The 25285-nt window shown below is 43.3% G+C and overlaps 1 protein-coding gene across 1 annotated transcript in view; it reads left to right on the top strand.

Annotated features, from left to right (window-relative positions):
• Kdm1a (lysine (K)-specific demethylase 1A) overlaps window positions 1-24747 on the top strand; it is an 81162-nt gene extending 56415 nt beyond the window's left edge. Inside the window, exons 9-20 of the mRNA XM_013032458.1 lie at window positions 860-954; window positions 9976-10118; window positions 10416-10506; window positions 11427-11561; window positions 12521-12594; window positions 13633-13744; window positions 18586-18718; window positions 20164-20351; window positions 20662-20776; window positions 22098-22225; window positions 23173-23319; window positions 24242-24747. Coding sequence (XP_012887912.1) covers window positions 860-954; window positions 9976-10118; window positions 10416-10506; window positions 11427-11561; window positions 12521-12594; window positions 13633-13744; window positions 18586-18718; window positions 20164-20351; window positions 20662-20776; window positions 22098-22225; window positions 23173-23319; window positions 24242-24427 — 1547 coding nt within the window. The 3' untranslated portion in view covers window positions 24428-24747. The remainder of the gene's footprint in view (window positions 1-859; window positions 955-9975; window positions 10119-10415; window positions 10507-11426; window positions 11562-12520; window positions 12595-13632; window positions 13745-18585; window positions 18719-20163; window positions 20352-20661; window positions 20777-22097; window positions 22226-23172; window positions 23320-24241) is intronic.
• The last annotated feature ends 538 nt before the right edge of the window (window positions 24748-25285 follow it).

The following is a 25285-nucleotide window of genomic DNA, read 5'->3' as shown; positions in this document are numbered from 1 at the left end:
GTGGGGCTTGAACTCTGGGCCTGGGTGCTGTCCTTCAGCTCTTCAGCTCAAGGCGAGCGCTCTACCACTTGAGCTACAGCGCCACTTCCGGTTTCCTGGTGGTTTTTTGGAGATAGGAGTCTCACGGTCTCTCCTGCCCGGGCTGGCTTTGAACCACGATCCTCAGATCTCAGCCTCCTGAGTAGCTAAGATTACAGGCGTGAGCCAACAGTGCCGGCTACATACATCTTTTAACCTCAGGGATCCTTTTTTAGTTGTAGGAAATTATTCTAAGAACTATATTAGAAATATGTTTTTAATATGGCACTGTTATAGTGGTAGAACATTCAGAACCACAGATTTAAAGATGAAATTATTGTACACTGAGACCCTACTTGTAGCCAGCTAAGAATTATGCAGCTCCATAGTAACATGAAATGATGTCTACAATATTTTACAAAGTGAAAAAAGGTGAAAATAATACATGGGCTGTAATCCTTTTATGTATGGAATCTGTAACTTCAGGGAATTACGTGTCATTTTTTGTTTATGTGTTATCTTACATGGTTTTTTTTTGAGCCTATTAGCTATAATTCAACCTACCCTTAAGTTGGGCTAGGAATGAACGAGGGCCTTTCACATCTTAGGCACTTACTGTACCACTGAGCTATATCCCCAGTCCTTGGTTTTTTGAGATAGGGGTAGCACAGGCTGGCCTTGGAATCTTAATATTCCTGCCTCACTCTCTGGAATGCTGGGAGTACAGGTAGGTGCCACTACACTCAGATAAGCATTTTTTATTCTGAGAAAAGATACTTTTACTTTGAAAAGTGTTCTTCTCTTCTCATAGGTAAGCTGAATTTCATTTAATCTTTTGTAGGTGGGAATCCCATGGCTGTAGTCAGCAAGCAAGTAAATATGGAACTAGCAAAGATCAAGCAAAAATGTCCACTTTATGAAGCCAATGGACAAGCTGTAAGTTGAAGACAAACAAAACTTTTCAAAATTTTTTTGTTTTAGTTGAAAATATGGAAGTAATATGTGACTGAAGTACATACAAATTACATAAACTGAGAAATGGTGTTACATTTTTCTGGGTTTCCTAACTCAAAGCTATATAGGAAAGAATCATTGCATATGTACAAATTTACATATCCAGTTAGGTATTTTATCTTTAGACTTGTAATGAAGGCTAACTAGACAAGTAATCTTTTTATTTGGTTGATTACTATGGCCACTCCAAGAGACCTCTGAAATTTAAATGTACTTCTTCATTTCTTTGTATTGTGCTTCCATTGTGTGCTTTAGCTTCACATGCTTTTCATGACTTTGTGTTTGTAGGCTCAAGTTTTGATAGGCTAATAAATAGTCATACTTATGAAGATGCATGGGTAGTGTAAGGATCTGTTGGTCACAGGCATAGGAGCTTGTTATAACCAGTATGACAGCAGTCTAAATGTGGTCCATCTTGGACACTGAATAATTTAACCACTGTTAGATTGGCTTAGACTACCCTAAGCTTCTATTTTGTAGGCCTGACTGAAAATCACAAGTTTGTAGTAGAAATTTTTATCAACTCCAGTTAGTAACTCTACACTAATAATTGTCACTGATCATTGAGACACCATTATTTTCTTTAGACTTTTCTGAACGTAGAGCAGTTGTTTACTCTTAACTAGAGAGAACATTTTTCTAGAAGAGATGTCCAGAAAAGTATTTTCTTGGTATTAGGTGAACTGTTTGTGACTAGGTCTCACTATGTAGCTCAAGCCAACCTCCAACTTAGACTCCTTCCTCTTGCTTCAGCCAGGATCATGGGCATTCACTACCAGCCCAGAGGACCTAGTAATACTTCTGTTCTCCTTGTAGAGCTGGGAGAAGGGCTGAAATCCAGAGCTCCATGCATGCTAGGCAAATGCTTTATTACTGAGCTGTACTCACAGCTTGTTTTTTTTTCTTTTGTTTCTGTTTAACACTTTCTGTTTAACTTCTGTTTTGAAATAGCAGTATGCATTATTCAAGTATGACCTGCTCCAGTTTCCAGTCTGAACTGTTAACATAGTGTATGGACAACATAAACAGCCAGTATAGTAATAAAATACTTTGTGAAAAAAGTGAACTTTATCTCCTGGCTTAGATGATCCCTACTTTACCAGGACCAGCCCTTATATATCCTTTTAAGTTAAAGAGTTGATCATTTGAGGGGCTGGGAAGGTGGCTCAGTGGTAGGGCGCTTGCCTTGCATGCCTGAGGCTCTGGGTTCGATTTCTCAGCACCATATAAGAAAAAAGCCGGAAGTGGTGCTGTGGCTCAAGTGGTAGAGCACTAGCTTTGACCTGAAGAGCTGAGGGACAGCGCCCAGGCCCAGAGTTCAGGCTCCATGACCAGACCCCCCCCCAAAAAAAGAGTTGATCATTTGAGATGTGGTTTTTTTTTTTTTTTTTGCATTTTGTATGCAGGAGTTGTTTCCAGTTGAAACTGATAGTTATCATTTAACTCTGATCTATGTAGGATTGTTTTTTTGTTTTTGTGTTTCGTCAGGGCTTGAACTCTGAGCCTGGGCGCTGTCCCTCAGCTCTTCAGCTCAAGGCTAGCGCTCTACCACTTGAGCCACAGCACTACTTCTGGTTTTCTAGTGGTTTATTAGAGATAAGAGTCTCAATGGACTTTCCTGCCTGGGCTGGCTTTGAACTGTGACCCTCAGATCTCGGCCTTCTGAGTAGCTAGGATTCCAGGCGTGAGCTACCGGCGCCTGGCCTATATTTATTTTTAATAAGAATAGTTTATTTTGGGGTTGGGAAGGTGGCTCAGTGGTAGAGCGCTTGCCTTGCATGCATGAGGCCCTAGGTTTGATTCCCCAGCACCACATTAGCAAAAAGAAAAAAAGCCAGAAGTTGTGCTGTGGCTCAAGTGGTAGAATGCTAGCTTTGAGCTGAAGAGCTGAGGGATAGCGCCCAGGCCCAGAGTTCAGGCCCCACGACTGCCCCCCCCCCCAAAAAAAGTTTATTTTGTGGCTCTGAATGACCAGAATAAGAGCTCTTTTATTAAAGAATATAATATAGAGAAACTGGGTCCAATAGCTTGTGCCTATAGTCCTACTTACTCAAGAGGCAGAGATGTGGGGATCCCAGTTTGAAGCCAGTCTGGGCGGATAAATCCTTGAGATTCTTTTTTTTTGGGGGGGGATTGGGGAGGGCCCAGTCGTGGTGCCTGAACTCTGGGCCTGGGCGCTGTCCCTCAGCTCTTCAGCTCACGGCTAGCACTCTACCACTTGAGCCACAGCGCCACTTCCGGCTTTTTTCTTTTTGCTTATGTGGTGTTGAGGAATCAAACCCAGGGCCTCAGGCATGCAAGGCAAGCACTCTACCACTGAGCCACCTTTCCAGCCCAATCCTTGATATTCTTATCTCCAGTTAACTATCAAAAAGACAGAAGTAGAGGAGGTGATAGAGCAACGATAGAGCACCAGCCATGCACAATATCAAGCCCTGATACCAGCAGCAAATAATAATGATAATAATTTAGAGTAGAAAATTACCTTAGAGATGTTAAGAAGGTAGAAGGCTGTTCTTTTCTAGCTCTTTTCTCTCTCTTTCCTTTCTTTCCTCTTTCCTTTCCCAGTCATGTGGAGTGCCAACCTTGCCTGGTCCCAGCAGGTCTACTGAATAAACCTACCCCTTACCTGAAAAAAAAAAAAAAAAAAAGTAGAAGAAATCTTCTATGTCTTAAGCCTATAAAAAAGCTAAAGTAGCCAGACGCTAGTGGTTCACGCCTGTAATCCTAGCTACTGAGAAGGCTGAGATCTGAGGATTAGGGTTCAAAACCAGCCTGGCAGAAAGGTCTCCATGAGATTCTTATCTTCAATTAACCACCCAAAAACCAGCAGTGGCACTGTGGCTCAAATTGTAGAGTGCTCTCGTTGAGCATAAAGAGCCTCAAGGACAGCACTCAGGCCCTGAGTTCAAGCCTCACAACCAACCCCAGAAAAGCCCACCAAAACAAGCTAATATGGCAGCTGCCCACAGATTGACTGACAATAAAAGTGTTAACTAGACTATAATCACCTTTAACTGGACAAGGAGAAGGTTAGGAATTGGTTACTTTGTATCAGGACCAGTAAAATACCAAAAACTTATAGATGGGGGAGATAGGAAATACCTTGAATATTTTTTGCATGTAGCTGGTTACCCACTAATAACTTTAGGGGCTTTTGATACCCTTTTTTTTTCTTTTAAATTATAAAAAGCATGTCTTAATCAGATGAAATATTCTATATTACAAGATCTCTGATCATCTTTGGGGTACGTGTTGTTACTAAATGAGATCCAAAGGCTCCATGACTGCTTTGAGAAGCTGAGATCTTGATTTCTTTGATGGCAGTGGTTTTAACTGTCTGCGCAAGCAAGCTGACACTTGAAAGGGGTGGATGCTAGGTCTCTTAAAAAGCCCACTGACTATATACTGTACTGAATATATACCATACACTGCATATGTATTCAACACCTGGTAGAACTCCCAAGTTTTCATTTGTGTTTATATGGAGTATCTTGTAAGACACAGGCCTATTATCCTTTTTAGTTTTCATCTTTTGAAGAAAAATCTTCAGTGTCTTTTTTTTTTTTTTGCCAGTCCTGGGGCTTAAACTCAGGGCCTAGGCACTGTCCCTGAGCTTCTTTTGCTCAAGGCTAGCGCTCTACCACTTGAGCCACAGCGCCACTTCCGGCTTTTCTGTTTATGTGGTACTGAGGAATTGAACCCAGGGCTTCACACATGCTTGGGAAGCACTCTATCACTGAGCCACATTCCCAGCCCATCTTCAGTGTCTTTACAGCAGTCTTTCTTTCCTCTTTAGAATCATAACTGCTAATCTCTGCTGTTTTTTATATTATTTATTATTTGTTGGTCATGGGACTTGAACTCAGGGTTTGGGCGCTGCCTCTGAGCTTTTTCACTCAAGGCTAACACTCTACCACTTTGAGCCACAGCGCCACTTCCTGTTTTCTGGTGGTTATTTGGAGATAAGTGTCTCAGACTTTTTGCCAGTGTTGGCTTTGAACCAAGATCCTCAGATCTCAACCTCTCCTGAGTTACTAGGATTATAGATGTGAGCCACTGGCATCCAGCTTCTTTGCTGTTTTTAAATGTAAAAAGCCTCTTGCCTTCTTGTAATGATCCTAAGTTTCAAAATAATTTTCCCCTTTTATATATGTACTGTAATAATACTTTGCTTTCCTGAACTACATTTATTTAACAACAACAACAAAATAATGTACTGAGCACACCTCTACTCTGTACTTAACCCTGCTAGAGTTGAGTTATATGTTTGCACCCCTTCACCCACCCCAATAAATAGGTTAAAAACAAACCAGTTCTAAGATGAGGATGAGGCAACAGTCTCCATTTATAAGAACCATATTGAATTTTTTAGGATTAAAGATATACTTGTCCTGTTGGAATAATAGCTGTTTGGGAGAATCTGAATTAAGAGATACTTTGTGTGAATGTCTTCCTCTGGGTCTTACCAGAGGAAGGAACAATGTTCTCTATCACCATAATTTTAGAAGTGCGCAGTTGAATGTGATAGAAGTAGGTAGCAAGGAGGAGGTTTACTGGTCTTTTATGGCCAGGTTTGGCATTATCAGATTTTTTTTTTTTTTTGTCTTTTGTCAGTCGTGGGGCTTGAACTCTGGGCCTGGGAACTGTCCCTGCACCCTTCAGCTCAAGGCAAGTGCTTTACCGCTTGAGCCACGGCACCACTTCCGGTTTTTGAGTGGTTTATTGGAGATAGGAGTCTCATGGAGTTTCCTGCCTAGGCTGGCTTTGAACCGTGATCCTCAGATCTCAGCCTCCTGAGTAGCTAGAATTACAGGCTGAGCCACCGGCGCCCAGCTTTTTTTTTTTCTTTTTCTTTTTTTTTTTCTTTTTTGGCCAGTCCTGGGGTTTGAACTCGGCCTGAGCACTGTCCCTGAGCTGCTTTGCTTAAGGATAGTACTCTACCACTTGAGCCACAGCGCCACTTCTGGCTTTTTCTGTGTATGTGGTGCTGAGGAATCAAACCCAGGGCTTCACTCGTGCGAGGCAAGCGCTCTGCCTCTGAGCCACCTTCCCAGCCCAGTTACCACATTTTTCAAAGTTCTTCTTAAGGGATTCTCAGTCTGCCTTAGAATTTTCTGTACCTTTCACAGTGTTGCATGTAAATCCATTCAGCTGCTGAGCTTCTGATGACTGGAAGTAAGATAGATGCCAGTGCGTTTGAAGATTACAATGATTGTGATAATGGAATGCTGAGGAGAGCTTCCTTCTTTAGAGATTAGCTTCTGATGTTTGATACCTTCTCCAGAGCCTTGTTTGGCTTTCCCTAAATTTATTCTACTCGGACTAGATATACAGGCTGTCCTTCTGTGATCATTCATGCTCAGGATGCTTCATACAGTGTCCAAGAACAAAACAAAATTTAATTCATGTAGAAACAATGGACTTCATTAGATCTCAGAATTTGAAAGGTACAGCTGAGCTTGTTGGTACATGCCTGTAATTGTAGTACCCAGGAGGCGGAGGCAGGATGATTATAAGTTCAAGGCCAACCTAAGCTATATAACACCACAAAAAAATTTAGAAAGGTACTGTATTTATCTGGTACTTTCATAGAGAAATAAATGGCTTTGGGAAGTCATAACCAGAATCTATTTAAAGTAATACTGTTTTTGTCTGTTTCTTTGATAGACAGCTTTGTATTATTGATCCTTTCTTATAAAGAATTCCTAGTTTGCTGTTGGAAGCTATTACTATGTTGCAATGTAGAATGTCCACCCTCTAACCTGGATTGAGATCCTTTGATGGTTTATTGAGATCCTTTCCCAGGATTCAGTCTAAAGACCCAGAGTTAAGTGGACGAGTAAAATGAAAACAATTCCAACTTGGTTTAGAGATTGCCAATATTTTTAGTTCCCTAAAGTTGTTGTTCTTCAACTATATGGAGAAGCAACAAGGATCCAAGGGTTTCTGAGGGGCAAGACGTAATCCGGAACACACATAGTTAGCAGCCATTGCCAGATTCTTTCAAGTGTCTGGTCATGTCAAGCAAAACATTTCTGACCAGTTGATTTTTAGAAATGGTTTCAAACTTTAAACATTAAAAACCTATGTTAAGTGTCTCTTGGTCATTATTGAATAAGTAAGTTGTCTGCCACTTTCTAAATATTCCTTGAATTTTGAAATAAAAATTTAAAGTTGATGGAAGAAGAGTCAGTAGGAAGCTAACATCCCTGTAGTTGTTTACCTAGGCAAAAAATGTCTGGGGCTGGGCTACTGACTAACTCCCATAAGTCTTGGGTATGAGTGGGGCGTGGAGATGCAGTCCTGTCCTGGTGTCCTGGCACCTTGGTTTGAGTTTTTGTTTGATTTTCTTGTTACTGTTCTGTGTTTTTCCATTCTTTTATTGAGTTTTGCTTTGTTCCACACTGCTTCCTGACACCCCTCCCATCCCACCTTTTTTAAACTGCTTTTCTTTTGGTCATTTCTACGCTTTGACTTCCCTGTTTTGGTCTCTGTACAGTCTGTCCCTGGTGGTTGCAGCTTCTAAGCTACAGAATGCTTCTGTCATGCTATGTGTTTAAAGCCTTGATTTTACTGCTGTCATACGAAACTAAACTTGACGTGGCTGTTGGGCTGTTATTTACAGTTTATTTCTCTCTCTGCTGCACTGGTTAAAAGGACACTGTCAAGGTATTTTTTTCATAATTTTTCAAATCATTTTCTCCTCACTGTTTACAATAACCCATTAAAAGCTTGACACAGTTTCCTTTCAAAGATCTCTTCCATCCCACATTCACACTGGTTTGTTGTTGTAGAGTTGCGCCTATATGTTGGGCTGGTGCCATCAGAGTTTTTGTCATCGAAAGCGCATGTAAAACGTCAGTTTTTTTTTGTGGGGAATGTGGGTGGGAAAGGGGAAAGTGTAATGAACCAAGCAGGCTGTTCAGAAAATAGAGGGAAGAAACAAAAGGTCAATTTGGTCCCTGTAACCTTGACAGTGTCCCTTTAAATATTCCTCTACCACACACCCTAGACCCCAGTTAGTGAGGCTGAGTGCTGCATACTTTCTTAGTATGGACTCCTCCATGTGACTGTTGTCCTAATCACAAAGATTAAAGCTTGTCTGAAACAAGCAGTCCAGTTGGCACTGGAAGAGCTTTAATCTGGCCCACTTTGATTCTTGTTTACTGGCATATTCTGCCCTACAGTGGAGGCAGATGTCCAGGCCCTCTTCCTGCGCTAGCATCCTCTTCCTATGCATTCTAGAGGCCACAGACAGAAAGCACTCTTTGTATTCCAAGAAAAGCAGTCTTACACATTGTACTATTTTCAATTAGGATTGCATAACTACATGGATTTTTGTAGCATCATTGCAGGAGTTGCCCTGGAAGTGGAAAGTTTGTAAGCGGAATCTGTTTTTCTGGTTATATCCATCAAGTCATTGAGGAAGTGGTGATAAAGTGAGTGAGATTCCTGACAGGGCCTCTTCCATTAGCTCCCGTCTGTATGTGCATTCATTCAGTCATAGGAACAACAGCAGCAGCAGCTCTCCTTTCAGCCATGGAGTTGAGTGGGTAGGTCTACTGTGGATCACAGATCCTGGGATCACTCTAATATAAATAGCACCAGGCATCCAAAGTCTGATTCTCTGCCTCAGCTCTCCACATGAACCACAAGGTTCCTCGGAGTTTAGATTTCCTTAAGGGTAAAGGTGATTCTCTCATTCTAGCATTTTCTCTTACGTGAATTTAGTCTTTTGACTGAGGCTTCAAGCTTGATTCTCATTCAGCCATTTGTGGTATCTGCCGTGTTTACAGATCCAGAGCAGAGTGGCGAGCTTCTTCCTTTGTCTTTCCGTTACTGGTTACATTTCTCCCCTCACACTGCAACTCATCTCCTAGCCTTATTTTGTGATGAGTGAGAGACAGGATAGTGCTTTACTCATCTCTTTTTTACTCATCTCTTTAGTTACAGGGGCAAAAGTAGAGCTTGGGGTGGGGAGGGGCGGGAAGGGGGAATACAGGAGAGAAGGAATCTTACTGTGATGATCTTGTCAACAGTCAGTTATCTCTAATCATTTTCTTGCCACCAGTTTTATATTGAGTGCAAAACAAAATTCCATGCTTTTTGAATCCTGTTTCCCATTCATTTCCCAGCTTACAGAAATCAATGCTTGCCTAAGGCCTCCATTTTCCTTCCCTCACTGCTGCCATGAATTCAGCAGTAAGACTGCAGGTAGTTTGCTTTGGGGCCTTAATACTTAGTAGCTGAGGCGTGGTGTCAACTAACAGATGGTAGCAGAGTGTGGAGCACAGACTGGCCTAGAGAATAGTCCCCCTTCTGGTATCTCAGTTACTCATAGTCTAAGAACTTTGACATTCAACTCTAAGTTATCAGTGCCAGAAAAAGCTATTCTGCCAAAGAATAATAGCTTCTCACACACAAGGGTATGTGCTTATTACTTGCCATGAATTCTACCTCTTGCTCTGAACTTCCTTCCCCCTGACACTCTGTCATCTTTGAGGGGAGCCACTCACTTGGGCTTCTTCTTTTCCTATCCTGCCCTTATTCTGAAGGTCTTCAGGTATGTGAGCAAAGTTTTGTTCTCTGGGACTTCTTAAGTGTATGTTTGCATGTCAGCTCAGCTCAGCTCAGTGCATGTCAGCAGTGCACCTTGTGCTCCATGCAGCTTCAGGTAGTGCAAGTGTAAATCGTGTGGCTGTTAACCATAGGTGGAACCTCAGCTCTGCGGGAGAAAAGGGGGGAATCAGGGCTAGAACATTCCATATCTCATTTAAATGGACTTAACCACTTCATAGAAAAGAAAACCAAATCATTGTCCTCAAAGGTTTTGCCTTTGAGATGCATATTTTGACTCTTAACACCGCAGAGCATTCGTGTCTTCATGGATGGCTGTGTTTAGTTTTATAAGGACCAACTCTGCTATACTTGGATTTTCAGGTTCCTAAAGAGAAAGATGAAATGGTAGAGCAAGAATTTAACCGGTTGCTAGAAGCCACTTCTTACCTTAGCCATCAGCTAGACTTCAATGTCCTCAATAATAAACCTGTGTCCCTGGGCCAGGCACTGGAAGTTGTTATTCAGTAAGTACTCTGCTAATCATATAGTAAAATCCATTTACAGATCTGCCATTTTCAATAAACCTTGTTTGAACTACCTTCTACTTACTTGTGTGTGAAAGTGTTTAAAAAGGAAATAATTACAGTCCCTTTCAGTTCTAAAATCGACTTTTATGGCATTATTATTGTATTTAACATAGCCTACAGAACAGTTTGTTTGTTAGCAGCTAACTTCCGTGTTCCCCAAGTGTTAGGTGTTCCTTTGTGCCTGGATGATCTTGAATGTGTTTGCTGCAGAACTGACTAGCTGGTCTCTCATAGGTTACAAGAAAAGCATGTCAAAGATGAGCAGATTGAACACTGGAAGAAGATAGTAAAGACTCAGGAAGAGCTGAAAGAACTTCTGAATAAGGTTCAATTTTATATTTCTTCATAGCTAAAGAAACTTCAAATAGGAGGAAAAGTCTCTAATTTAGGAATGTTAAAAGCATGGCTTGTTTTGTCTCCATGAGGAAGACTGCATACCTGGGTCGAATTATACTTAAAATAATAACCAGTGTTGCTAGAGGAAATTGATCTTTCCTGTATGCAGTAGCTGGCTCATCGCAGTCTTTACAATTCTAGGGTTGGATGAAGATCAAGTGTATTGGGGCCAAGTACTCAATGATGAAGACCTACCAAGTCAGAGCTAGTTCTTGCCATAATTATTTCTCTTGAGAATTAAAATTACTTTTCAACATTACAACCTCCATTTCCCACGTATGTCTCACACACATACATACATACATACATACACACACATGAAAAACCAGCATGTGTTTGACAGGTGAAATGGCTAACCTTCCTTGCCTCTCCATGTTATACCTCTGGGTTATCCCAGTCTTGTCACAGCCTACTGCTGGTTTGGCTATGTTCATTGAGCTTGACTTGCCATGCTATCATTACACATTGGCTTCAGTGCCATGTTTGGTCATCAAAGCTTCATAGAATGTCTACTGATGTCCAGTTTCAGAGATTTTAGCCCACAGTTCTTGGCCCATGGCAAGCCAGACAGAACATCATAGTAGCAGGAATAAATGGAGAATGAGGTTCTTGTCGTGGCAGATAGAATACATAGACTTGCCAATACTTTTTTTTTTTTTTTAATGAATACTCCTGCCCTTTCAGAATTGCTTCATTCCTGTTTCTCAAGTGCCATGATGTAGAATGGGTATTAGAGTTTTCCAAGGACTTCGCCCAATTTGGGGGAGAAGCCAAAGGCAGGGGTATGTATTATTTGGGGACAAATTCCATTGCTGTCTGGAATAGTAAATTTGTACTTTTCCCTTTTAGATGGTAAATTTGAAAGAGAAAATTAAAGAGCTCCATCAGCAATATAAAGAAGCATCTGAAGTAAAGCCACCAAGAGATATCACTGCTGAGTTCCTAGTGAAAAGCAAGCACCGGGACCTGACTGCTCTGTGCAAGGTGTGCTGTGACACGCACCCACCTGGGTTTACTTGGTGAAAAAACAGCACAAATGAGGGAAACTAGAGAAAGCCTGGTACCAGCCAATCTCAGGTGCTAAGAGTGTGATTTGACACATAACCATAGCAACTTAAAGGCTTACTTTAGTTTGAGAACTGCTTTTTCAGGGAAGTTTTACCTTGACAGTTGAGAATAATAGTAATGAAAGCAGTCATTTGAAGTCAAGCTGCATTCCCTAACTTGGTGCCTCCTATCCCTGTGACCTTAGGCTCCTTAGTTATTTCAGCCATCACAAGTTAGGCATTAATAAAACCTAACTTGTAAACTAGTTGTGAAGCGTAAATAAAATTCTGTCTCTAGGTTGCTTATTTTGGCACTTGAGCCATGATAAATGCTCAGAAAATGGTTATTATCTGTACTTTGAGGCACACTATTAATATATGCTTCCTTTAATTTTACCCTTGTATTCTAGAATCTCTCTCCTCCAACTTACCCCTACGCTTGTAGTTTTTTTTGTGTTTTGTTTTTTGTTTTGTTGTTGTTGTTGTTTGGGGTTTTTTTGGTCAGTCATGAAGCTTGAACTCCCTGCACTCTTCAGCTCAAGCAAGTGCTCTATCACTTGGGCCACAGCGCCACTTCCCGTTTTCTAGTGGTTTATTGGAAATGAGTGTCTCACGGACTTTCCTGCCCAGGCTGGCTCTGAACCATGATCCTCACTCAGATCTCAGCCTCCAAGTAGCTACGATTACAGGCGTGAGCCACTGTCACCCAGCTAGGCTTGTAGTCTTTGACCAGGATAGGAATCCCTGCTCTATCTAGCCTGCCCTTAAAGTAAACTGTGCTTTCCATGGTAGCTAAGCAGCAAAGATGACTCAAGTCTTACTGTCTAGATAATAAGCTACACAGATAATCACATCTTTTGGGATAAATTAATTCTCTTAATTTAAAAATCTTATCAGGAATATGATGAATTAGCTGAAACACAAGGAAAACTAGAAGAAAAACTTCAAGAATTAGAAGCCAATCCTCCAAGGTATGGAAAACCAAACAGAGATTGCTTTGTTCTTTTTGTGTTAAATTGAGATGAAAGTATATTTAGTGAATGGGAAATATCTGTGGACATAGGGCTACCTGTCAGGTTTATAAATTGTCTACTACTATGTTTTAATGTGAAAGAGTATTCTTGACATCTAAACAGACAGTCTTTGAAAAGACAGCCCTTCACCATAAGATTTGATATTTGGGTAAAGATGTAACAGATGAAAATTGTCTTAATTATGGTTTAAAAAAAAAAGATGTTGCTTTAAATATTCCTAATTCCTGAGACTGGAAACATATTATGCTCAGTTCATTGGAGTTCAGGAGGTAACTGATGTTCCATGTGTGCCTGTTCTACATTCTATCATCAGAAACACTGATGCTTCTCCTTGTAATTAAATCTGCGCTTTATTTAAAATAGAACACGGGAAGTGGTGCTGTGGCACAAATTGGTAGAGTACTAGCCTTGAGTGCTGGCCCTGATTTCAAGCACCAGAACCAACAAATAAAGTAGAAGATAGACTTTCACAGAAACTTTTTTTTTGGGGGGTGGGGGGAAAGTCTGGTTGTGGGGCCTGAACTCTGGGCCTGGGCTCTGTCCCTCAGCTCTTCAGCTCAAGGCTAGCGCTCTACCACTTGAGCCACAGCGCCACTCCCGGCTTTTTTCTTTTTGCTTATGTGGTGCTGAGGAATCGAACCCAGGACCTCATGCATGCAAGGCAAGTGCTCTACCACTGAGCCACCTTCCCAGCCCCATCACAGAAACTTTTATAATGCAAGAAGACTTAGTATGAAGAAATGTTTTTATTTTTCCAATAAATGAAGTCCCACTGTAATTTGTTTTCCTAACTGAGGTGAGGTTGGCACTGCTATAGGCACTAGGCATGAAACAGTAAGAGTCTACTTTGTGACTTCAAATTTCTTTACATAAGGTACAGTCCTTATGCCTAACTTACATTCCAGCGTACCAGCTCATTGAGAATAGCAGTAATGGTTTTGTTAACTCTGTACTTTCTTGTTCTTATTTTTTCAGTGATGTGTATCTCTCATCAAGAGACAGACAAATACTTGATTGGCATTTTGCAAATCTTGAATTTGCTAATGCCACACCTCTTTCTACCCTGTCCCTCAAACATTGGGATCAGGTAACAAGCCTTTATCATTTATTATTTACAGATACCCAAGAGTGCTCTTTAATAAGAGAAGAGAGAGAGAGAGAGAGTGTGTGTGTGTGTGTGTGTGTGTGTGTGTTGTTAGAAGCTACTGTCTACTGTATATAACACACTTTATCCATTTTAAGCAAACAATTCAATGATCTGCGAGACTTAGTCAGGAGCCAGGAGTCAGGACATAGAACATTTCCATCATCCTGTAGTTTTCTCTTTTTCCTTTGCAATGAATCCCTCATGCTTTGGCTCCAGGCACTCTAGCTTCATTCCACAGTTTCAGTCTTGGTACAAAAGTAACCTTCTGCCTGTGACTGTGACTGACTCAGCACAAAGCTGCTTATCCATTTGCTGGTACGCTGATGTGCAAATGAATAAACAGTTCTTTCTGGATTTTTAGCTATTAATGAAGTTACTAGAATGTGTATGTCTTTTGTGAATACCTTGGAATAGAATTGCTAGATGTTATGGAAAGATTTTTTTTTTTTATCCTAAAGCTTGAACTCGGGGCCTGGACACTGTCCCTGAGTGAGCTTCTCTGTGCTCAAGGCTAGCACTACTACTTGAGCCACAGCACTACTTCTGGCATTTTCTGTGTAGGTGGTACTGAAGGATTGAGCCCAGGGCTTCATGCATACTAGGCAAGCACTCTACCACTAAGCCACATTCCCAGTCGGAAAGTAGATTCTAAACTGTATTCATTTGCTTCACTTCCGCACCAGAATGTAGTAATAAAACATTAGCCATTCCAGTGGGTGGAGCAGGGCGTACGCCTCACATGGAGACACATCTCCCATGTGCTTACTGGCTCTTGTGGAAATGTCTGTTCACACTTCTTGCCCATTAAAAAAAAAAATCTAGTTGTAGCTGGCACCAGTGACTCAGGCCTGTAATCCTAGCTACTCTGGAGACTGAAATCTGAGAATTGAGGTTCAAAACCAGCCTAGGCAGACAAATCCAAGAGACTCTTAAAGAAGGAGAACCAAACAAGAATCCAAGGCCCTAAGTTCATGCCCCAGCACAGGCACCAAAAAAAGAAAGGGGAAAAAAAAAGCACCTAAGCTTGATTGTTTATAGTCTTGTTTGCTAAATTGTAAATAGCTTATTAAATCCTTTAAATTCTGGCCAGAAGTCTGCTGTTATATTTATGTTATACAAAAATTGTCTTAGTGCTGGGAAGGTGGCTCAGTGGTAGAGCGCTTGCCTTGCATGCTTGAGGCCCTGGGTTCGATTCCTCAGCACCACATAAGCAAAAAGAAAAAAGCCAGAAGTGGCTCTGTGGCTCAAGTGGTAGAGTGCTAGCCTTGAGCTGAGGGGCAGTGCCCAGACCCAGAGTTCAGGCCCCACGACTGGACCCCCCCCCCCAAAAAAAAATTGTCTTGTAATCTTCACTACTTGGGAGACTGAGATCTGACCATTGAAGTTCAAAGTCAGCCTGGACAGGAAAGTCCACGAGACTCATCTCTAGTTAGCCACAAGAAAACTGGAAGTGGAGCTGTGGCTCAAAATGGTTGAGCAGGGGGCTGGGAAGGTGGCTAAGTGGTAGAGTGCTTGCCTTCCATGCATGAGGCCCAGGGTTCGATTCCTTAGCACCACATAAGCAAAAAGAAAAAAACAGGAAGTGGTGCTGTGGCTCAAGTGGTCGAGCGCTAGGCCTTGAGCTGAAGAGCTGAGGGACAGTGCCCAGGCCCAGAGTTCAGGCCCATGACCGGACCCAAAAAAAAAAAAAGGTTGAGCACTAGCCTTGAGCAGAGTTCAGGAACAGTGCCCAGGTGCTGAGTTTGAGCCCCATGACCACAAAAAAGTTCACAGCACTATTGGGACCCACTGGGTGCCAGCAGTGGACGCCTGTAATCCTAGCTATTTAGGAGGCTGAGATCTGAGGATCAAGGTTTAAAGCCAGCCAGGGCAGGAAAGTGTCCTCAGCTCTTCAGCTCAAGGCTAGCACTCTACCACTTGAGCCACAGCGCCACTTCCAGCTTTTCCTGCTTATGTGGTGCTGAGGAATCGAACTCAGGGCCTCATGCATGCAAGGCAAGCTCTACCACTGAGCCACCTTCCCAACCCATGTTTTTGTTTTTGTTTTCCTTTCAGTGCTGTTCTTAAACTTTTTTTCTTTTTTGGTCCTGGGTCTTGAACTCCGGGTCTGGGCACTGTCTGAGCCTCTTTGTATCCAAGGCTAGGGCTCTACTACTTGGGAAACAGCACCCCTTCTGTCTCCTTTGAGTAGTTACTTGAGGATAAGAGTCCATGGGGACTTTTCTGGCTGGGCTGGCTACAAACTGCCATCCTCAGATCTCAGCCTCAAGTAGGATTATAGGCATGGGCCACCAGCACCCAGCTTCCTTGAGCTTTTATGCTCAAGGCTGGCAGTCTGCCACTTAAGCCACAGCTCCACTTCTGGCTTTTTGGGTGCTTAATTAGAGATAAGAGTCTCACAGACTTTCTTTACCTGGACTGGCTTCAAACCAAGATCCTTAGATATCAGCCTCCTGAATAGCTAGGAATACAGGTATGAGCCACCAGCACCATCTGTTTTGGATTTTTTACTCATCATCACTATTATTATTACTTGGTGGTGATTCTAGGATTGTTCCCAGGGCCTCGAGCATGCTCAACACAGACAACCACTAAGCTACAATTTCAACCCCATGTTTATTCTTCTTATATCCTAAAAATCATTTGTCTTATCTGAGTTCACAAAGATTTTTCTCCCATGTTTTGTGAGTTTAGCTCTTAGCTGTAGGTCTATAATGCATCTTGAGCTGACTTCTGTGTATAGTGAGAGGTTAGATAGTCCCCATCTTTTTCCATTTCAGCACAGTGTCTTCTTTTGTCTTCCATTGGTCTTGTAAATGTACATCTATAGACTAGCACAAAAGCTCAGGAACAGCACCCAGGCCTTGAGTTCAACAACTTTGTTCATTATTGAAATATTTTTGTTTGTTTGCTTGCTTCCCCTATTTTCAGGTCTTTTGTTGTTGTTTGTTGTTTTTTTTTTTGTCGGTCATGGGGCTTGAACTCTGGGTCTGGGGGCTGTCCCTTAGCTCTTCAGCTCAAGGCTAGTGCTCTACCACTGGAGCCACAGCACCACTTCCTATTTTCTGGTGGTTAATTGGAGATAAGAGTCTCATAGCCTTTCCTCCCTGGGCTGGCTTTGAACCACTATCCTCATATCTCAGCCTCCTGAGTAATTAGGATTACAGCGTGAGCTTGGCTTTCAAGTCTTTTGTATTTTCACACACAAAAAAAAATAGAATTATCTTGTCAATTTCTTTAAAAAAACTTCCTGGGTTTCTTATTAAGCTATTAATACAGGCGTATCAAATTGCCAAACTCAGAGTCCCTGGTATGCTGGACTTTGTTTTTTGTTTTTTTTTTGGTTGTGGGGCCTGAACTCTGGGCCTAGGCACTGTCCCTCAGCTTTTCAGCTCAAGGCTAGCTAGCGCTCTACCACTTGAGCCACAGCACCATTTCCAGGTTTTTCTGCTTATGTGGTGCTAAGGAATCGAACCCAGGGCCTCATGCATACAAGGCAAGCACTCTACCACTGAGCCACTTTCCCAGCCCCTGGACTTTATGTTAAACGTGCTTTCAATGTATTTTTTTTTTCTTGGAGGTACTGGGCTATGAGCAGAAAAGCCCATGAGATTTCATCTCCAGTTAACTAGCACAAAACAGGGCTGGAGGTGTGGTTCAAGTGGTAGAGTTATAACTGAACAGCTACAAGACCCTGAGATGAAACTCCCATTACTAGCAACAAAAAAGGTTTTCTTTATAGAAAAATGTATGGTAAATTCAAATGAATAGGCTGATTTTTTTTGGGGGGGGGGGAGTTCTTCTAGCCCAAATGTTGCTTGCATTATCTGAATTATCTTGGGCCTCCCTTCATAATCCTGGGTTGCTTTCACCTAGTTGGTGAAATTTTAGAAATTTTCTTCAACTTCAAAATCTGTAAGTTTTAAGAATAAAACCAGATTTTGCTCTTAGGTAAATGAAAATGTAACTAGGATAGTAAATCTGCTATTTCAACAGATGTCTATTGCTTTCTGATCATATGTGTTTCCACATACGTGTTTCTCCCCTAAACGGTGAATTTATGTGGTACTGTGCTGATGAAAACTTAAGGGAAAACAAAAGCCCTTTATTTATAATCCCACCTCCCATAGATGAGCAGCTCAAGCTGAATTGTGAACAATTTCCTTAGTTACTGTCTCTTTCTACAAATTTGGGGTTTTGGTAGAATTAATGTTTGAACTCAAAACCTCAAACTTCATAGTTTATTCTGCCACTGAACCACATTTCTAGCTTTTTTTTGCATTGATTATTATTTATTTTTGGTTTAGGCAGTTACTAGAGCTTAAACTTGGGCTGCATTTCTGGCCCATCTTTTTTGCAAGTTATTCGAAAGATGAACCCTGAGATCTTATAAGAACTGAGCCTCCTAAGTTTTTAGCTAGGATTATAGGGTTGAGCCACCCATGCCTGTCAGCCTGATTATTTCTGAGAAAAGGTCTTGCTTCCTGCCTGGACCTGTGCCTATTTTATGCTATAAGGCAAGCAACTCCTCCCATTGTACCTGGGATTGATTGGGTGAATGCCACCATATCCAATTATGGGCGGCCAAGAAATGGTCTTGAAAACTTAAGTGTTTAAGCTGTCCTCAAACAACGATCCTTGTCTCATCCTCCTAAATAGCTACAATTGCAGGCATCTGTCATCAACGCCCACCTAAGCTTATATTCTTCCAACAATCATACAGAACTCAGTGCAGATAGCAATGATGAATGTGGAAATAGACCCTTTTCTTTCCTTGTCAGGACGATGACTTTGAATTTACTGGCAGCCACCTGACAGTGAGGAATGGGTACTCGTGTGTGCCTGTGGCTTTGGCTGAAGGCCTAGATATTAAGCTGAATACAGCAGTTCGACAGGTCCGCTACACCGCTTCAGGTATGTGACTATTTTACAGGTAAGGCAGAGCCTTATCTGTTAAGACTGCACCAAGACTGTGAGGGATAGTTCCTTGTCAAGCATTAGGTAAACTGTAGCTCCTAAATAAAAACTTGGGTCTGGGGCTGAGAAGGTGGCTCAGTGGTAGAGTGCTTGCCTTGCATGCTCGAGGCCCTGGGTTCGATTCCTCAGCACCACATAAACAAAAAGAAAAAAGCCGGAAGTGGTGCTGTGGCTCAAGTGGTAGAGCGCTAGCCTTGAGCTGAAGAGCTGAGGGACAGCGCCCAGGCCCAGAGTTCAGGCCCCATGACCGGACCCAAAAAAACAAAAACTTGGGTCTGTGGAGGTCTTATAAATGAAAAAATTAGCAGGCAATGGAGAACAGTTGAGTGTAACCAAGGTCACGTCCCAGAGTTCTGCAGCCACAGGAAATGGCCATGTACTGAGCTCTTACACACCTCAGAATAGTTTTTGATAGTGTATTATATGCATACAATTACATAAGCATTCATTTGAGATTAAATCAATGCCATTCACTTCTGAGGCCAGCCTTGAGCACATTTTTTGACAAGCTTAGCCCCATGGTGCATTCTCTCAAGACAAGGCCACACCACAGTGGGAGGCCATGCATATGTGGTCTGTGCGAGTCCTCAGGACCCATTCTTCAATCCTTCTGCAGCTAGTCTGTGGGCAAGTCATTGGTTCAATTGGGATGTTGCTGTAAGTTACTTAACACTTTGAGAGCAGCAAGAACTCAGCAGAGTTTGGCCTTTGTCCTGGCCATTGTAACCTGTGCAGCCTTACACTCAGTTCTCCTGGTGATTTTTTTGGTGATGGTAGGGGGGAGGTGCCAGTCCTGAGGCTTGGGCACTGTCCCTCTTTTGTGTTCAAGGCTAACATTCTACACTTGAGCAACAGCTCTACTTCCAGCTTTTGGTTAATTAGAGATAAAAGTTCCACAGACTTTACTGCCCAAGTTGGCTTTAAACTGTGGTTCTTAGATCTCAGCCTCCTGAGTAGCTAGGATGACAGTCTTGAGCGCCCAGACTGTTTTCTTTGTTTTTTTTTGTTTTTGTTTTTGTTTTTTTGGGTCCGGTCGTGGGGCTTGAACTCTGGGCCTGGACGCTGTCCCTCAGCTCTTCAGCTCAAGGCTAGCGCTCTGCCACTTGAGCCACAGCGCCACTTCCGGCTTTTTTCTTTTTGCTTATGTGGTGCTGAGGAAACGAACCCAGGGCCTCAGGCATGCAAGGCAAGCACTCTACCACTGAGCCACCTTCCCAGCCCCCCAGACTATTTTCTTATCTGAAAGGAAAATAGTATCATGTATAAATAGATCCATGCATAAACTAGAAGAAACAGCCTGTTGACTCCAAGCGCTTGGTGCTCTCTGCCTCCTTGATTCCACCTTTAGCCCCAATCAAGTCTCTTCTCACCACCCTCTCCAGGATGTGAAGTGATCGCTGTGAATACGCGCTCCACCAGTCAGACCTTTATTTATAAGTGTGATGCGGTTCTCTGTACCCTCCCCCTGGGTGTGTTGAAGCAGCAGCCACCAGCTGTACAGTTTGTGCCACCTCTTCCTGAGTGGAAAACATCTGCAGTCCAAAGGATGGGATTTGGCAACCTGAACAAGGTGACATGCTCTAGGCCTTCCCTGTGCACCCTCCTGACTGTAGAGACGAGTCCTCTTTGTATAGCCGTGCTTGCCTGTGCTCTCAGCCATCTAGGATCCCAAGCCATAGTCCTAGCAGTTTGGATGCTCCAAATATGTTCACTTTTAAAAACCCAAACCTACAAAATTATAGAGTCAAAAATGTCATCCTAAAGAATACATTTATAATAACAATTACTGAGCTGCATCAGAAGTCAGTTGGTGGTGTTAGTAGTCCGAGGAGCCATGATCTGAGACCCAGCACCACTCACCGCCCCCCTTCTTGTGACAGGTGGTGCTGTGTTTTGACCGGGTGTTCTGGGACCCAAGTGTTAATCTGTTCGGGCATGTTGGCAGCACAACTGCCAGCCGGGGCGAGCTCTTTCTCTTCTGGAACTTGTACAAAGGTAACCGCTTCCCAGTTTCCATATCCTACGGGAACCTAAGAGGAATAGTTAGGGTTTTCTCAAGTATGTATATCTTTTTCAGTAACTCAATGGCAATTTCTAAAATCCTTTTGCAGTGTTGAGAGCACACAAAGAATCACATTTGCTGGGAGGGACAGGGTGAGGGAATCTTGCTAGAAGGGGAGGGGGGGGGGCCAGCCGGGGGGGGGGAGTGTTCTTCATTCTCAAATTCACTTGCCATGGAACCTTTGATCACTTCCCTTCAATGGTAGTTTCACATCCTTGTCCTGTTCAGTTATTTTCTTGTCATTGGTCTGCTTGTAATTCTGTATCCCACCTCACTCCAAGAAAAGAATGCAACACGGACACTGCACAGGGCGTGCCTTTGACAGCAGGGCCACAGGCAGGGCATGCCCTAGACCACAAGGCCTCATCGCTGGCGTACTATGCCTCCCCACCGGCTCCCTGTCGCTGCTGCCTGAAGTGAACAGCCAGGCCTCTGACTCCACAGAGAAGGTGCTTTGTTCCTGCACGGTGCACACAGCAGCTCAGGGCTTCTCTCTATGCAGGCCATGAGATCGTGGCAGTGTCAGCCTTGTGGTGTACTGCTTCCCCTCTGCTCACTCCTCAGCACCTGGCACACTGTGCCCTTAAAATCCTAGGCCTGTGCCCTTAAATCCTGTGCCTGCTGTGTACTGCCTCAAGGCAAGTATTATGGCCTGGACCCAAACCACTTTTTCTTCACTTTTCCCAACTTGGCTTTCTCTACTTAGCTTTAAAGTCTTGGTATTCAATTGGTAGTATCTGAAAGTGACCTTTCAGGACATGGACCTTACGCTTCAGGTCTGAATTGTCTTGCTAGTTTAGTTTTTTGGGGGGTGTGGTAGGGGTGGTCTGTCATAAGGCTTGAATTCAGGGCTTGGGTGCTGCCCTTGAGCTTTTGTGCTCAAGGCTACCCTTTACCACTTTGAGCCACAGCTCCACTTCTGGTTTTCTGGTGGTTAATTGAGATAAGAGGCTCTCGGACTTTCCTGCCCAGAATGGCTTCTAACTACGATCCTCAGATCTCAGCCTCCTATGTATTTAGGATTACAGGCATGAGCCACCAGCACCCAGCTTCCAGTTATCTTTTGTTGAGAGCTGCTATGTTCTATGGTGTTCATTCCAAGCAGCACAGTGCCTCATCACTCAGCCTGTTCCTGAGAGAGTTCAGAAACAACTTGATTTCCACCATTTGTCAGATGTTACAGGACTGAGGTGTGGCTTGGCAGGTTCTTGAGAAATCTGGAGGGAACCCCTGGCTCACCCTTTGTCTCCCCAGCTCCCATCCTGTTAGCCCTGGTGGCAGGAGAAGCTGCTGGCATCATGGAGAACATAAGCGATGATGTGATCGTTGGCCGGTGCCTGGCCATTCTCAAAGGGATTTTTGGTAGCAGTGCCGTGCCCCAGGTAAGGTGGAGCACACACAGGGATCTGGTGTCTTACTAAACCAGTATTTGGCTTATTTGATGTTTGCAGCCTAAGTTCTTGGTCAGAACAAAATCGGAATACATAAAAGATTCATTATGGAGAAGTTGTACATGCTGTGTTCATAGAATTCTAATATTTAGAATTAGTCCCCTACAGTGTGGTGGAACATGCCAATAATCCCAACTACTAGGGAAGTGAAGGTGGGATATACAGTCCCAGGCTGGCTGCAGGACAAACAGCAGTGAGCCTAGCCGGGCACCCATGGCTCACGCCTGTAATCCTAACTGCTCAGGAGGCTGAGACCTGAGGATTGTGGTTCAAAGCCAGCCCAGGCAAGAACGTGCATGAGAGTCTTATCTCCAATAAACCACTCAGAAAACCAGAAGTGACACTGTGGCTCAAGTGGTAGAGCACAGTCTTGAGCTGAAGAGCTGAGGGACAGCGCCCAGGCCCAGAGTTCAAGCCCCACAACCAACAACAACAAAAAGCCTACCTGAAAAGGCAAAAAAAGGGCTAGGGGCATGATTCACAGAGCAGAGTGCCTACAAGACCTTGAGACCAAACCCCAGTATATCAAGAGAAGGGAATAAAGTCCTCCAAACAGGAGCTGGACCACTGCTAGCTGTTTCTGTCAAGTTACTCCTTCTTTTAGATAGAGTAACCAAACTCCAGCAAAAAGCTCTGAAGATGATCTCTTTTAAAGTCCTTTAGCCCCTTGTTTTTTTGAAGGGAGACATTAATGGCCCCTATGAATTTGTAGAAGGAAGGAGTCTCTGGATTCATAAACAAGAAGGCATGGTGGAGTGTGGTCTTTTTTTGGTTCATGGTAAAGCAGGGGTATCCATCACCTGGCTCCCAGTGTTGCCCTGACTACTGCTGGTCTGTCCTGGTGTCAGTAATGACTTTATTCCTGATCTTTCCTTTAGCCCAAGGAAACTGTGGTGTCTCGTTGGCGTGCTGATCCCTGGGCCCGGGGCTCCTATTCTTATGTAGCTGCAGGATCATCTGGAAATGACTATGATTTAATGGCTCAGCCAATCACTCCTGGCCCCTCAATTCCAGGTGCCCCACAGGTGAGAAACTAGAAGAACATCTGTGTCTGTTGGGAAATCTATTTTTTTAGATTTTGGTCATTCTATCATTAGATTCTCAGAGAAACAACCGAAGAGTAAAGGAAGGAGCTATGTTTGTTAGTTCTGTTTTGGCTCTGTAAACCTAACCAGTCTAAATTCACAAGTCAGTAACTTCTTTTTACCTTTAAAAAAAAAAAAAAGCTATGGCTCATGCCTGTAATCCTAAAATACTCAGGAGGCTGAGATCTGAGGATTGCGGTTCAAGGCCAGCCTGGGCAGGAAAGGCCATGAGACTCTTACCTCACTAGAAAACCGGAAGTGGTGCTGTGGCTCAAGTGGTAGAGCACTCACCTTGAGCTGAAGAGCTAAGGGACAGTCCCCAGGCCTGGAGTTCAAGCCCTAGGACCGACAGGGAAACAAAAAATTGTAGCCTCAGAATTTCTAGGATCTTCGATTATGCCGAAGAGCAGTCAGGGTTCCTCAGCACCCGTCAGAGCCTGTGGTCTGCTCTCACCTGAGGGTGGACAGGTAGAGTGGATCCTGCAGCAGCGCTCTATACTTCCTGCTCACAGTACTTAGCATCCTCTCCTCCCCTAGCCAGTAAGGCACACTGCCTGAGGTGAAGAAAACTCTAGAATGTGAGATCAGTAAACTGATGAATAACTGGTGCACTTCCTCTTTCCTACTGTCAATTTGAGGAAAAATGCTTTCTGGTAAGATTTTGGTAGAATGTAGAAAAGGTAATGAGAGTTAAGGGTGGAAATCAATACTTCAGGAGCAAAAGGAATTGTCGATTTAAACACAAGACTAAGCTGAGGGCATGGCTCAAGTGTCCAGAACCTTCCTGTCAAGCTGGAGGATGAGCAAGTTCCAGTATTGCAAACAAAACAAAACCACCTGCTGATTTTATTTCCTGAACTAGCCAATCCCTCGACTCTTCTTTGCGGGGGAACATACGATCCGGAACTACCCAGCCACAGTCCATGGTGCTCTCCTGAGTGGGCTTCGAGAAGCAGGAAGGATTGCAGACCAGTTTCTGGGAGCCATGTATACCCTGCCTCGCCAGGCCACTCCAGGTGTCCCTGCACAGCAGTCCCCTAACATGTGAGACAAGTGAATTGGAGAAGGCCAGTGTGTGTTTTGCCATGTAAGCAAAGCTCTTAGCAATACTAGATCCCACCGAGAAACTGCCCGCCAGACCTGGGACCTGGGGCTCACCCGCAGCTGACAAGCTCCTGACTTGGTAATCAGGGCTGGCTCCTTTGATTTGACAGCACGGAAGAACTTGTCCATTCATTTGGAATTGTGTTCATAAAGATGGAGACGAGCAAATTCTTTGGGATGTCTTAGTCTCCTGATGTTTGGTTGGTGGCTCTGTTTTTGTTTTTTTTAATATATATTTTGAGAATAAAACTTCATATAAAAGTTGTCGTTTTCTTTGGGTTGAGTGGTTACTTCTTTGGAAATGCAAGTTTTACCTCAATAATAATATATGCATTTTCTCCATTTTAAAATTAGAACTGTTTACAAAAAAACAAGAGTGGGAGGGCTGGGAAGGTAATCAATGGTAGAGCGCTTGCCTTGCATGCATGAGGCCCTGGGTTTGATTCCTCAGCACCACATAAGCAAAAAGAAAGCCGGAAGTGGCGCTGTGGCTCAAGTGGTAGAGCGCTAGCCTTGAGCTGAAGAGCTGAGGGACAGCGCCCAGGCCCAGAGTTGAGGTCCCATACGGACCAAAAAAGAATGGGAGCATAGCTCCCTGGCTTGACTTTTCTGCTAAGATTGACATGTATCAGGAGTGTACCAGGAAACCTTGAGTTTTCGACATAAAACAATTCAAGCCAGGCACTGGTGTTTGCCACCTGTAATCCTAGCTACTCAGGATGCTGAGATCTGAGGATCGCGGTTCAAAGCCAGACTGAGCAGGAAAGTTCATGAAACTTTGATCTGTTACTACCAGAGTGCT

Source organism: Dipodomys ordii, unplaced genomic scaffold (assembly GCF_000151885.1).
Source record: "Dipodomys ordii isolate 6190 unplaced genomic scaffold, Dord_2.0 Scaffold6, whole genome shotgun sequence".
NCBI classification, from domain to species: Eukaryota; Metazoa; Chordata; class Mammalia; order Rodentia; family Heteromyidae; genus Dipodomys; species Dipodomys ordii.
This window is presented reverse-complemented; position numbering and strand designations above follow the sequence as displayed.